This window comes from Ranitomeya variabilis, chromosome 3, assembly GCF_051348905.1.
Source record: "Ranitomeya variabilis isolate aRanVar5 chromosome 3, aRanVar5.hap1, whole genome shotgun sequence".
NCBI classification, from domain to species: domain Eukaryota; kingdom Metazoa; phylum Chordata; class Amphibia; order Anura; family Dendrobatidae; genus Ranitomeya; species Ranitomeya variabilis.
Genome location: NC_135234.1, coordinates 168,044,729 through 168,058,661, shown reverse-complemented (window position 1 = coordinate 168,058,661; position 13,933 = coordinate 168,044,729). Strand labels below are relative to the sequence as shown.

The window sequence follows — 13,933 nt, the reverse complement described above, 5'->3', positions numbered from 1 at the left end:
AATAATTCTAATGTTATATTGAAGGTAACAGGCAGATAATAGACAATCAATTTATTAACATCATAGGACTAATCTACTAATATTCTAACATTTTTTATGTGAATGTGGAATTGAATTCTTACCTGGATAACGTCCTCAACTTCAGCTCTAATCACAGGTCCAAGTATGCCAAGATGTTCTTCATATTCACCCTCTACATCTTGTTTTGTAAAAGTGCTGTCGAGATATTGTCGAAATACAACTTTTGTGTATATGTTCTGTCCTGTTTCACTAAAAGGTTTCTCATTTACCTGATTTCTGTAGGAAAACAAACATATTTGTTCAATTCTTTGATCTTTGACCTATTAGTTAAAGAATGGGCAGCTGTATTATTATTTTGTTCCCATTGCTCCCCTAAGTAATCTCTTTTTGTTTTGTTTTTTAAATCCGTCATGTGGTTCCATAGATGTGGTCATTTGAATTTATGGGTAATTTTTATGGTCTCTACATGGGGGCTGCAAATTGTGCCCATGGTTTGGTGAATTGCCTGAAGTTCCCTTTGACTACAGAAGCATTGCTACAAGACATTGTGATCAATGTGTTTTAGCGTATTTAGTTGTGCGCTTTTAAATGGAGGGAAACAATGGTCATTGGTCACCATAAAGTGGAAATTCACATGTCCACAGCAGAGATGTAATATGAGATAATTAGCAATAGGCACATTACGGAAAACTATTGTAACTGAGAAGGAACAATATAAAGATGTGTACCGTACCTTCTTGAGCCTCCTGTGTAGTCCCACTGCACTTCCTCAGCTGCAATATAGTAATTCCTTTTAGTTCCTTTTGAGGTTCGCATGAAATTTTCCACTATTCTATCTGGATTCGTGTAGCGGTTTACATCATCCTCCGTCTCTATTTTATACGGCTCTTCATATATTAGATATGGCGGTTTGGTTTTCCCTTCATCACTGAAGAGGCTAACGTCATGATCATATTCTGCATAATCACCTTCAAATTTTCTGGATACTCCAATTACAATTTCAGATTTGCGTTCATGAGGATTGTATCCTCTGGGTTGCAAACTTTTGGGATTATGCCCTCTTGGACTAAACCCTCCAGGACTAGACGTCCTATTCCCATCATTGTGCACAGAATTATTTTGTGCCATGTATTCATCATACGAGGTCTCGTTTATCTTAAAGCCATGTACGTTGGTTTGGCCATTGTTCCCAGCAGTTCTTTTTCCTTTCATCTTCTTTTTTCTTTTTAGATACATCACAGTGGTCTCATTTGTATTTTCATGAATCTGAAATGTATTCATCCTTTTGTAATATACTTTTTTTTTTACATTGTTATTATTGCCGGTTTCTACTGTCACGTTACTTGTAGTTGGGAGAGATGTATTTTTAAGTTCTTTGATATTATCGTCTACAGTTTCATTAGGCATTAGATTTTCATTCTCTTTAGCCTCTGTTTCATCTCTTTGTTCCTGGAGAAATACATTTTTTATTATATCTCCAAATATATGAGCACTGAGGAAGAAAAACATAAGTATTATTAGTCAACTTTCAGGACCAAGTAGGTGGAGGTAACCATTATCAGACTCTTTGCCAAATCTTTCCACATCCTCAAAAAGGAAAAGACCTTTACCTAAAGACAACAGTTTTGGGGGCCTTGCCCCTCGTTAGTGTAAAGCAAGGTACTGTTTATAGGACTTTTATGGCGGTCTACTTTCTCCTTGAGGCTATGTGCACACGTCAGGATTTCTGGCAGAAATTTTCCTGACAAAAAAATGAACATTTCTGCCAGAAATCCGCATGCGATTTTACCGCGTTTTTACAGCGTTTTACCCCTTTTTTATGCGTTTTTTATGCATTTTTCCCAATGCATAGAATAGCGGGAAAAACACGAAAAAAACGCTAAATTAATGAACATGCTGCTTTATTTACCGCGATGCGGTTTTTTTTCGCGGAAAAAAACGCATCATGTGCACAAAAATTGCAGAATGCATTCTAAATGATAGGATGCATAATGCATGCGTTTTAATGAGTTTTTATAGCGTTTTTATCGCGAAAAAAACGCGAAAAAACCTGAACGTGTGCACATACTCTGAGTCACAAGACTTCCCTATGTAAGGAGACTTAGGGTATGTGCACACGTCAGGATTTCTTGCAGAAATTTTCCTGACAAAAACCGGACATTTCTGCCAGAAATCCACATGCGTTTTTTTCGCGTTTTTGACGCGTTTTTTTGTGCGTTTTTTTTTGGCGGTTTTTCCCAATGCATAGAATTGCGGGAAAAATGCGGAAAATCCGCAAAATTAATGAACATGCTGCTTTTTTTTACCGCGATGCGTTTTTTTCGCGGAAAAAAACGCATCATGTGCACAAAACATGCAGAATGCATTCTAAATGATAGGATGCATAATGTATGCATTTTTAATGAGTTTTTATAGCGTTTTTATCGTGAAAAAACGTGAAAAAAACGCGAAAAAACCTGAACGTGTGCACATAGCCTTATAGGTCAATATATGTTCCATGGAAAAAAAGAATGCAAATTAGCTTTCTTCAAAAGTGAAAGAAAGCTGGTTCTCTAATGCCATCCTTATGTCACATCCAACCCTTTAAACCCCTAATGATCTGGGACATACACATTAGTCAGATGTTGCTACGGGGTATATGGTGCAGTCTCAGGAGCAGAGCCCACTTCATTTGAGGCACATCCCATCTGTGTTATATAGCCAGCATCAGGCTGTAACAACAGCGGTTGGAAGGAGCTCCAGGTATAGTTTTTTCTGTTAAAAAAAATATATATATTTTAAAGATCCAGCCCGGGACCATAGCCAGAGATGAGACTATTCTAGCTCTTCCCTGGCCGCCTTTTGCCAGTGCCAATAGAAGTGATCGACAGGTCTCTACATGTCCCTCTTTCTATGATCACAGTGAAAATACTAGGGGGTGAAATTAGAATATAACTTGGACATGTTATGAAAGCTCTGTTTCTCTAGGTTTTTATGAGGACCTGTTACTGAGTCAAAAATGGCCAAATTTTTCTCATATTTTATTTGCGCTGCTCTCCTAAATATTCATTTTTTTTTAATTCCTTTTGTTAAAACTATAAAAGGTAGAGCTAAATATAAAAGTCCCATAAATCTCTGAAACGATATAGCAGATTTGAAAAAGTAAAAAGCAAAAAATCAAACAGATTATTTACGGGAGCAACAGGAATAAAATAATAGTAAAAACTGGCTACTTTTGACTCAGTGATGGTCCTCTTTTAGTTTTAAAAATCTCTGTTATAGAATCAAAACAAACATTTTATGTTAAATTATGTATAGATAACAGTGGTGTGGGAAAAGGTTGTCCAGGACTTATCAATTAATAAATTATCAATAGGGTAGGCCATCAATATGAGATCAGTGGGGGTCTTACACTTACATCTCATTCTCCACCGGTCAGTTGTAAACAGCCTCGGCAGCGGTTGGAGCCAAGGGATTTAGGGAGGAACACAGTAGCCAGTTCCGTACATTTCTTGGTTCCAGCTGCTTTAGGATCAGTGAGAGTGTTGGGCCTCACAGATCTGATATTGACCAATTGTTAAGTTCTGGAAAAGCCTTTAACTCAAAGTTTACCCACAGTCTGCATTGTAAATACACCTAAGACCCAATGGTCTCTTTATTGTAATTTTCTTTGTTCAGGTTATATTCTAAATGAATACAACTGAAAATTCCAGCGAATCTTTCCTACTTGGAAATTAAAAACCATTTTATTCTTTCATCTTTAAAATAATCCATATGGCAGAAGTCCTTAATATACACAGGGGGGGTCAAAGAAAAGGGCACACTGCTGCTTTATGCGTGCAGACTACATGTTTTGACCTTCTTAAGTCTTCTTCTAGGTCTCCCTAGAGACCTAAGACCTAGAAGAAGACCTAAGATGGTCAAAACGCGTAGTCTGCACTCATAAAGCAGCAGTGTGCCCTTTTTTTTATCCCCCTGTGTATGTTAAGGACTTCTGCCATATGGATTATTTTAAAGATGAAAGAATAAAATGTTTTTTAATTGCCAAGTAGGAAAGATTCGCTGGAATTTTCTGTCGCATACTGTGGCTATTGCATCATGGTTGTGCCTCTAGCATTTCAATTCCGTGAGGCTTCCTGGCAGTGAGCAAATCTCCAAAGGACGAAAGACTGGATGAGCTGCCTACAACTTTTGTTATTTGGATATTCTAAATGTGATGCAAGCTTTTAACACTAAACTGATTTCTAGGTTCATACAAGGTCATATTCTTCTATAGTAATGTATATCATGTTAAGAAAAACCCTCACGTACCCAAACATTTCTGCAAGTTCTGCATCATAAAAATCATCTATGCTGTTTTTAGATGGACTCGATGTGGTCACTGGAGTTTGGATACGAGCACTCTCATGTGTAGTTTGAAGGGCTGTGATGTTCTGGAGATTGCTGGGCAGAATGGAGGGTGATGCTGAAGTTGGTACCTGGTTCCCTACATCACCATAATCTTCTGCTTTACTGTCCAAAATTGATGTTACCTGAGTTTTGTCATTATTTTGTTCCAAGTGCAATACCTTCCTTGTGACATTAACAAATTTTGGTAACTCTGTGATATTTTCAGGTCTCTCCAATGAAAAAACATCATCATTAGATATCGGGGTATCACCAGATGGAAGACCCTGAGTGTCAGTAAAAAAATTGTGTACTTCTTCATTATTTTCAATCACATTTTCAGTACTGGAGTTTCCATTATCTTTTTCTGCATGTCTTTTGGTCGGATTTATGGACTTTGCTATGTTTGATCCATTACTGGATGCATAATCCTGTGCTACTTTTCTATCTTCTTCTATAGATGATTCTTCGAGGTATAACGTGGAATTACCATCATCGTAACTTGCTAGACTACTTGCTGATTCACTTTCCAAGCCTGTCCTGTTTCTTGAAATCCAATCATGCAACTGTTCTGTTTGATTCAACTTATCCCACCGATCAAGAATGACATCCTGTAACTCATTTGTTCCATTAAAGCCTTCACGTTCGTCTTTTGAGATATTCCAACTTGTATCGTTCTTTACAAACTCCTCTTCATCCAACTCCGTTGAATAATCTTCATTTCCATTTGTTTGGTTAACAGAAATTTGTACCTTTTCATCATTACTTTCAAACATATGTTCTATGGCTAAAGCAGTAAGGTTTACACCTTCATCTGTTGCATCATTATTTTTTCTAAGTGACCGAATGTGAAACATAGTAGCCAACTGCTCATTATAGTCCATGTCTTCATCAGTGAGTCTTAGTTCTTCAGACTCTTCCCCTGAATCAGCTCTAGTAGTTGGATAGTCAAAAGAAAATTCTGAGAATTCATAATCTTCTTCACTTGCACATTTTGCATTCTTAAACCTTAGAGTTGTGACTTTGGAGTTGTAATTTCCGAATATCCAAACACCTGTAGAAAAGTAAATAATGTATGTAACTTGGTGAAAGATTGATTTTGATCTTACTCAATGGTAGAATACTCAATTCTATGAAATAGGTTATCCAACATAAAGTATTATTCAAAATTCAACAAGACATGTCAAAAGAAGAGTATTTGTAATATACATGTTTAAAAATTGATGAGCGGACTTTGCATGCACATTACATTTTAATCTGGGGTAGTGATTCCATGCTGTGTCTCCAGTGGTAGCAATGTTGGACATACCATTTCAGTAGTTCATGCCGTGGAGTGATCTGATAGTGAGGCGGTCAACACAATGCGGTAATAAGAGAAGAAATGAAACAAGGGCTGTAGATAACAAGTCAGAACAAAAGTGAAAGAAGAGATAGATACAGATAAAATGAGATTAATATATGGAAAGCTAGACATTAGTTATTTATTATTCTGGATGTTGGTGCTGTAAACAGGTACATGGATGCAACAGCGGTTGAAATAGCACAGAGTATGAGGTCACTGGTAACTTACCCAACAAATATTTTTGACTAACACAAGTATAAGTGGTGCCTATGACACAATATAGAGAGTAAAGGAAACGGTCGAAGGACCATAACTTATTGGACAATAGAATACAGCAATTTGGCTATATAGAATAGACTCGAACAAAGAAGACCCAGGAAAACATACTCAGAAGGGAGGTAAGAACATTTCTAAAACAATCCACAGCGAGGAGATTGGAACAAAACAAAATCCTCTAATCTGCATGCTCGCAAATGCCAGAAGCCTGACAAACAAGATGGAAGAACTAGAAGCAGAAATATCTACAGGTAACTTTGACATAGTGGGAATAACCGAGACATGGTTAGATGAAAGCTATGACTGGGCAGTTAACTTACAGGGTTACAGTCTGTTTAGAAAGGATCGTAAAAATCGGAGAGGAGGAGGGGTTTGTCTCTATGTAAAGTCTTGTCTAAAGTCCACTTTAAGGGAGGATATTAGCGAAGGTAATGAGGATGTCGAGTCCATATGGGTCGAAATTCATGGAGGGAAAAATGGTAACAAAATTCTCATTGGGGTCTGTTACAAACCCCCAAATATAACAGAAATCATGGAAAGTCTACTTCTAAAGCAGATAGATGAAGCTGCAACCCATAATGAGGTCCTGGTTATGGGGGACTTTAACTACCCGGATATTAACTGGGAAACAGAAACCTGTGAAACCCATAAAGGCAACAGGTTTCTGCTAATAACCAAGAAAAATTATCTTTCACAATTGGTGCAGAATCCAACCAGAGGAGCAGCACTTTTAGACCTAATACTATCTAATAGACCTGACAGAATAACAAATCTGCAGGTGGTCGGGCATCTAGGAAATAGCGACCACAATATTGTACAGTTTCACCTGTCTTTCACTAGGGGGACTTGTCAGGGAGTCACAAAAACACTGAACTTTAGGAAGGCAAAGTTTGACCAGCTTAGAGATGCCCTTAATCTGGTAGACTGGGACAATATCCTCAGAAATAAGAATACAGATAATAAATGGAAAATGTTTAAGAACATCCTAAATAGGCACTGTAAGCGGTTTATACCTTGTGGGAATAAAAGGACTAGAAATAGGAAAAACCCAATGTGGCTAAACAAAGAAGTAAGACAGGCAATTAACAGTAAAAAGAAAGCATTTGCACTACTAAAGCAGGATGGCACCATTGAAGCTCTAAAAAACTATAGGGAGAAAAATACTTTATCTAAAAAACTAATTAAAGCTGCCAAAAAGGAAACAGAGAAGCACATTGCTAAGGAGAGTAAAACTAATCCCAAACTGTTCTTCAACTATATCAATAGTAAAAGAATAAAAACTGAAAATGTAGGCCCCTTAAAAAATAGTGAGGAAAGAATGGTTGTAGATGATGAGGAAAAGGCTAACATATTAAACACCTTCTTCTCCACGGTATTCACGGTGGAAAATGAAATGCTAGGTGAAATCCCAAGAAACAATGAAAACCCTATATTAAGGGTCACCAATCTAACCCAAGAAGAGGTGCGAAACCGGCTAAATAAGATTAAAATAGATAAATCTCCGGGTCCGGATGGCATACACCCACGAGTACTAAGAGAACTAAGTAATGTAATAGATAAACCATTATTTCTTATTTTTAGGGACTCTATAGCGATGGGGTCTGTTCCGCAGGACTGGCGCATAGCAAATGTGGTGCCAATATTCAAAAAGGGCTCTAAAAGTGAACCTGGAAATTATAGGCCAGTAAGTCTAACCTCTACTGTTGGTAAAATATTTGAAGGGTTTCTGAAGGATGTTATTCTGGATTATCTCAATGAGAATAACTGTTTAACTCCATATCAGCATGGGTTTATGAGAAATCGCTCATGTCAAACCAATCTAATCAGTTTTTATGAAGAGGTAAGCTATAGGCTAGACCACGGTGAGTCATTGGACGTGGTATATCTCGATTTTTCCAAAGCGTTTGATACCGTGCCGCACAAGAGGTTGGTACACAAAATGAGAATGCTTGGTCTGGGGGAAAATGTGTGTAAATGGGTTAGTAACTGGCTTAGTGATAGAAAGCAGAGGGTGGTTATAAATGGTATAGTCTCTAACTGGGTCGCTGTGACCAGTGGGGTACCGCAGGGGTCGGTATTGGGACCTGTTCTCTTCAACATATTTCATTAATGATCTGGTAGAAGGTTTACACAGTAAAATATTGATATTTGCAGATGATACAAAACTATGTAAAGCAGTTAATACAAGAGAAGATAGTATTCTGCTACAGATGGATCTGGATAAGTTGGAAACTTGGGCTGAAAGGTGGCAGATGAGGTTTAACAATGATAAATGTAAGGTTATACACATGGGAAGAAGGAATCAATATCACCATTACACACTGAACGGGAAACCACTGGGTAAATCTGACAGGGAGAAGGACTTGGGGATCCTAGTTAATGATAAACTTACCTGGAGCAGCCAGTGCCAGGCAGCAGCTGCCAAGGCAAACAGGATCATGGGGTGCATTAAAAGAGGTCTGGATACACATGATGAGAGCATTATACTGCCTCTGTACAAATCCCTAGTTAGACCGCACATGGAGTACTGTGTCCAGTTTTGGGCACCGGTGCTCAGGAAGGATATAATGGAACTAGAGAGAGTACAAAGGAGGGCAACAAAGTTAATAAAGGGGATGGGAGAACTACAATACCCAGATAGATTAGCGAAATTAGGATTATTTCGTCTAGAAAAAAGACGACTGAGGGGCGATCTAATAACCATGTATAAGTATATAAGGGGACAATACAAATATCTCGCTGAGGATCTGTTTATACCAAGGAAGGTGACGGGCACAAGGGGGCATTCTTTGCGTCTGGAGGAGAGAAGGTTTTTCCACCAACATAGAAGAGGATTCTTTACTGTTAGGGCAGTGAGAATCTGGAATTGCTTGCCTGAGGAGGTGGTGATGGCGAACTCAGTCGAGGGGTTCAAGAGAGGCCTGGATGTCTTCCTGGAGCAGAACAATATTGTATCATACAATTATTAGGTTCTGTAGAAGGATGTAGATCTGGGGATTTATTATGATGGAATATAGGAATATAGGCTGAACTGGATGGACAAATGTCTTTTTTCGGCCTTACTAACTATGTTACTATGTTACTATGTTAACACACTTCAAGTTCTAATCACATACTATTGTTCTATTAATACAAATAAAATATTATCACCAGTCATGTCTTGATCCTAATACCTTAACCTGAGGTGTGCCACCGTTACTATCAGGCCCGTTACCGCCGTCTCTCTGCCACTCTCTAGGCAATACAAGCTATAATGCAAGCCCTAACCGAGGCCTATGATGCTACACATTAGACAAATCCAGTCACTTTGGACACCCGTTACGCTGGTCACCTTCATACCCTGAGACATTTTTAAACTGGAAATTATAGCTAACACAAATGTTCCTCTTCATGTGGTGGAAACTGTTTTTGTTTAGGCAGTAAGATAGGTTGAGTTTTAGGATTTTCAGTATATGTGACATACTATTATATTTCAAATATGCATGATCCGATCGGTGTATATAGCATTATGTTAATGAATCTATCATTATGTCGTACCTGCACTGACCCGGAAATGTGTAAACTGTGTATGTACATGTGAATTAAGTGTTTTAATAAACGAATTTAAAAAAAAACAAAACAAATGTTCCTCTTCAGTGGCTTGATCGTCTCTCTTGGTTCTTGCTCTGCTCCCTCAGCTCAGATCTCTTTGCTCTGGTTTCTCATCTTCGATTTTGACTACCCAGCTTTCATCATTCGCCCCCGATTCTGGTTACTCTACTTTTCACTCGGGTCTGGTCACTCGACTCTTTACTCAGGTCTGGTCACTCGATTCCTCACTCGCGTCTGGTCACTCGAAATGGCGGCCATAATATGATACCACGTGTCCATCCTGTTACAGGTTCAGGCACCGATTCCTTCCATTCACTGCCCTCCTGGGCCTTTTATAATTATTACCGGCACCACAGTTAGGGTTTCCTCAAATCTCTTCCCATTAGGAATCAGGCGCTTCGTTATGCAGTTCCTGCTGATGCAATCCTTTCCACTTTTTCTAGTCCTACAACTTTTGGCCAGTAGATGTTGGCGCTGATTTACGGACATCCTATTATACATTAACTGAGGAAATCTTCCCTTCGTCCATCTGCATACAGTGCTGTGTGTGAAGAACTACTTTCTCTGCAGGTTTGGGGAGGAAGAAGCAGATGAAGGCTATGGAAACAGGAGGATGAGATTAGCAAGAGATGACTGCAATGCATTCCTGAGAAATTCTGCTGCATTTTAGTCATGTAAGACAAGCTGCTGCCATGACATGAAGTGAAAAGACCAAAGCTTCAGAGAGTTGGGAAAGAGCGGTGAAAAGTGGTGAAAATCAGAATCGAGGAAGGCATTGATGTGATTGAAAATGTAATTTTTCCTTGTGGGATAACACCTCTAAGTGAAGAAGATGGGTTGGGTAATTATTTTTTCCAAGGGGCCACATGAGATACTGTGACTGCTGTGGAGGGTCGAAACAACCAGCCAAACTTAATTCTGCTCACTATTATTATCATTGTTTTATATTTATATGTATCACTTAACATTGAGCTAACTTATGTCTATTGACTCTCTGCTACTGTTAATAAATATTATGATAGGGCAATTTGCAACTTGTATTCATATCAGTAGCAACAAATCAAATCATACTGCTCCTGGTCTTCTGCCCTTGTACTTTGATCAACAGCTTCCAACATAATAAGATGTCACCACAAAGCCCCCCACACAATATAATGTCAACATGAAGCCCCATACACAGTTAAATGTCCGCACAAAGCCAATCTTGCAGAATAATGTCCCCACAAAAGCCCTCAAGCAGTATCACATCCCCACATAGCCTCATTACACAGTAGTATGTCCTCACACAACTTTCCACTGATGTTCCCATACAGTCCCCTAACCCTAACACATTATGATGTCATCACACAGCTCCCTGCTCAGAGTGATGTCCCCCACACTGCTCCGATGCACAATGACATCCCCCAAACAGTCCTAAGCAGAATAATGTCCTCCCGCAGTCTCATGCAGAATGATATCTCTATACAGCCCCCTTGGAAAATAATGTCCCCCACACAACCCACTTTCACAATGTTGTCCCCACACAGCCCTCATGAAAAATGATTGTTCCACATAGCCTCCTGTAACAAAACACTCCGGGATCGCCTTTGCTGGGGTCAAAGGTCACGTGGTTTGTGCATTAAACTCTGAGGCGACAGCAGGTTTCCAAGTAGACTGACCTCAGGTCAGGTTTATTAAAGTGAAAGCAAATACAGAAAACAAATCATAAAAAGAAATCCTTGCCTGTCCGGCGCTAACTATACAGATACGTTCCTAACTAACAACTGGGGGGGCTTCTCCCACCCAGCTAACATTACATAGATCATGAGCATAGCTCTCACTCACGTTTGTCTCACACAGACAGGCATTCTGTGTGCCCCAGGCTGACGCCTGATTCCTCCAGCTGGTCATCTTTTAAACCTGCACTTATTAACCCATGAGTATGCTGAAGACACAGAGCAGCCTAACTCACATAGGACAGATATCTAGGCGAGATATACCTGCCCCCAACTACCAGACCGACATGACTCTTACATATCCCCCCCTCCTACTCAGACCACTCCGGTCGAGCAAGGACACCCCCGAAACAGTGCACTCGGGATAGGGCATCGGCGTTTCCCATCTGCGCCCCTGGGCAATGCTCTACTGTGAAAGAGTAAGCCTGCAGGGCAAGGAACCAGCGAGTTACCCTACTATTACGGTCCTTGTGGAGGTGCATCCACTTGAGAGGGGCATGGTCCGTGACCAACTTAAACTTCCTACCTGCCAGGTAATACTTGAGAGAGTCGAGAGCCCATTTAATGGCTAGACACTCTTTTTCAACCACGGCATACCTCTGCTCATGTACATTTAATTTCCGACTGAGGTAGAGGACCGGGTGTTCCACTCCGTCCTTCACCTGGGAAAGTACAGCTCCGATACCAGTATCAGAGGCATCAGTTTGCACCACGAACTCGTTGCTGAAATCGGGAGTCACTAGTACGGGCTGAGAGCACAAAGCCCGTTTTAGGCTGTGGAAGGCCTCTTCGGCCGCTGAAGACCACTTTACCATGACGGAATCCTTCCCTTTGGTAAGATCCGTCAAGGGGGTGGCAATGGCTGCAAAGTTGGGTATGAACCGGCGATAATAGCCGGCAATCCCCAGGAACGCTTGAACTTGTTTCTTGTTCACTGGTTGCGGCCAGCGCTGAATTGCCTGTATTTTGTCGAACTGGGGTTTAACCACTCCTCTGCCAATCACGTAGCCCAAGTATCGGGCTTCTTCAAGGCCGATGTGACATTTCTTGGGATTCGCCGTTAAGCCTGCGTCTCTCAGGTCATCAATCACCGCTTGTACTTTCTGGAGGTGAGTCCCCCAGTCCATGCTGTAAATTACGATGTCATCGAGGTAGGCAGAAGCGTACTGCCTGTGGGGCCTCAAGACTCGATCCATCAGTCTCTGGAACGTTGCTGGGGCTCCGTGAAGTCCAAACGGCATGTAGATATACTGGAACAGCCCTTCCGGTGTAGCAAATGCCGTCTTCTCTCTGGCCGCTTCGGCCAGAGGGATCTGCCAGTACCCCTTTGTTAGATCCAGGGTCGTAATATATCGGGCTTTACCCAGCCGATCGATCAACTCATCGACCCGGGGCATAGGGTAGGCATCAAATTTAGAAACCGCATTCAGTTTCCTAAAATCATTGCAAAACCGTATAGAGCCATCCGGCTTAGGTATCAATACGATTGGACTGGACCAGGCGCTGTGCGATTCTTCAATGACTCCTAAGTCCAACATTGCCTTCACCTCCCGGGAGACGGCTTCACGGCGTGCTTCCGGAATCCGGTATGGCTTCACATGAACTGTGACACCAGGCTCTGTGACAATCTCATGTTTCACTAGTCTAGTCTGGCCAGGTTTTTCCGAGAAAAACTGTTGGTTCTGTACCAAAAACTGCTTAACCTCAGATTTTTGTCGTTCAGAGAGAGTCTCGGCAATCTGCACCTCCGGTATGGTAGGTGAACAAACCGGACGGGGCAGATCCGCTGTTAGGGCAGCGCGGTCTTTCCAGGGTTTTATCAGATTCACATGATAAATCTGTTCTGGTTTTCTCTTACCAGGCTGGTGCACTTTATAGTTCACCTTCTCCAACTCGTTCCATGACCTCAAAGGGGCCCTGCCATTTTGCCAGAAATTTACTATCCACCGTAGGGATTAGGATCAACACCCTATCCCCGGGTGCAAACGTACGGACCTTGGCGCCTCTATCATAACTTTGCCTCTGGGCTCCCTGGGCCTGTAACATATGTTCCCTCACAAGGGGCATGACAGCAGCAATACGGTCCTGCATTTGCGTTACATGATCTATCACCGTTTTAAAGGGAGTGACTTGACCTTCCCAGGTTTCTTTTGCGACGTCCAACAGTCCACGGGGACGACGGGCATATAACAGCTCGAAAGGCGAGAATCCTGTGGAAGACTGGGGAACTTCCCTAATGGCAAACAGCAAATAGGGTAACAAGTAATCCCAGTTCTTCCCATCTTTGTCTATCGCCTTCCGGAGCATCTGTTTTAAGGTTTTATTAAACCGCTCAACCAGACCGTCTGTTTGAGGGTGATAGACAGACGTACGCAACTGGTCTATTTGTAAGAGCCTGCAGAGCTCCTTCATCACCCTTGACATAAAGGGAGTCCCCTGGTCGGTGAGTATCTGTTTAGGAATTCCCACCCGACTAAACACTTGCACCAACTCTTTGGCGATCGTTTTGGTAGCAGTGTTACGCAAAGGGATGGCTTCGGGGTAACGAGTGGCATAGTCCATGATGACGAGGATATGTTGATGCCTACGTGCGGACCGGGGAAGGGGCCCAACCAAATCCATC

At 41.1% G+C, this 13,933-nt stretch overlaps 1 protein-coding gene across 1 annotated transcript in view; it reads right to left on the bottom strand.

The window, feature by feature from the left end:
- F5 (coagulation factor V) overlaps nt 1-13,933 on the bottom strand; it is a 134,236-nt gene that overhangs the window by 28,152 nt on the left and 92,151 nt on the right. Inside the window, exons 13-15 of the mRNA XM_077294840.1 lie at nt 4,312-5,440; nt 755-1,513; nt 123-297 (exon numbers count right to left, since the gene is read on the bottom strand). Coding sequence (XP_077150955.1) covers nt 123-297; nt 755-1,513; nt 4,312-5,440 — 2,063 coding nt within the window. The remainder of the gene's footprint in view (nt 1-122; nt 298-754; nt 1,514-4,311; nt 5,441-13,933) is intronic.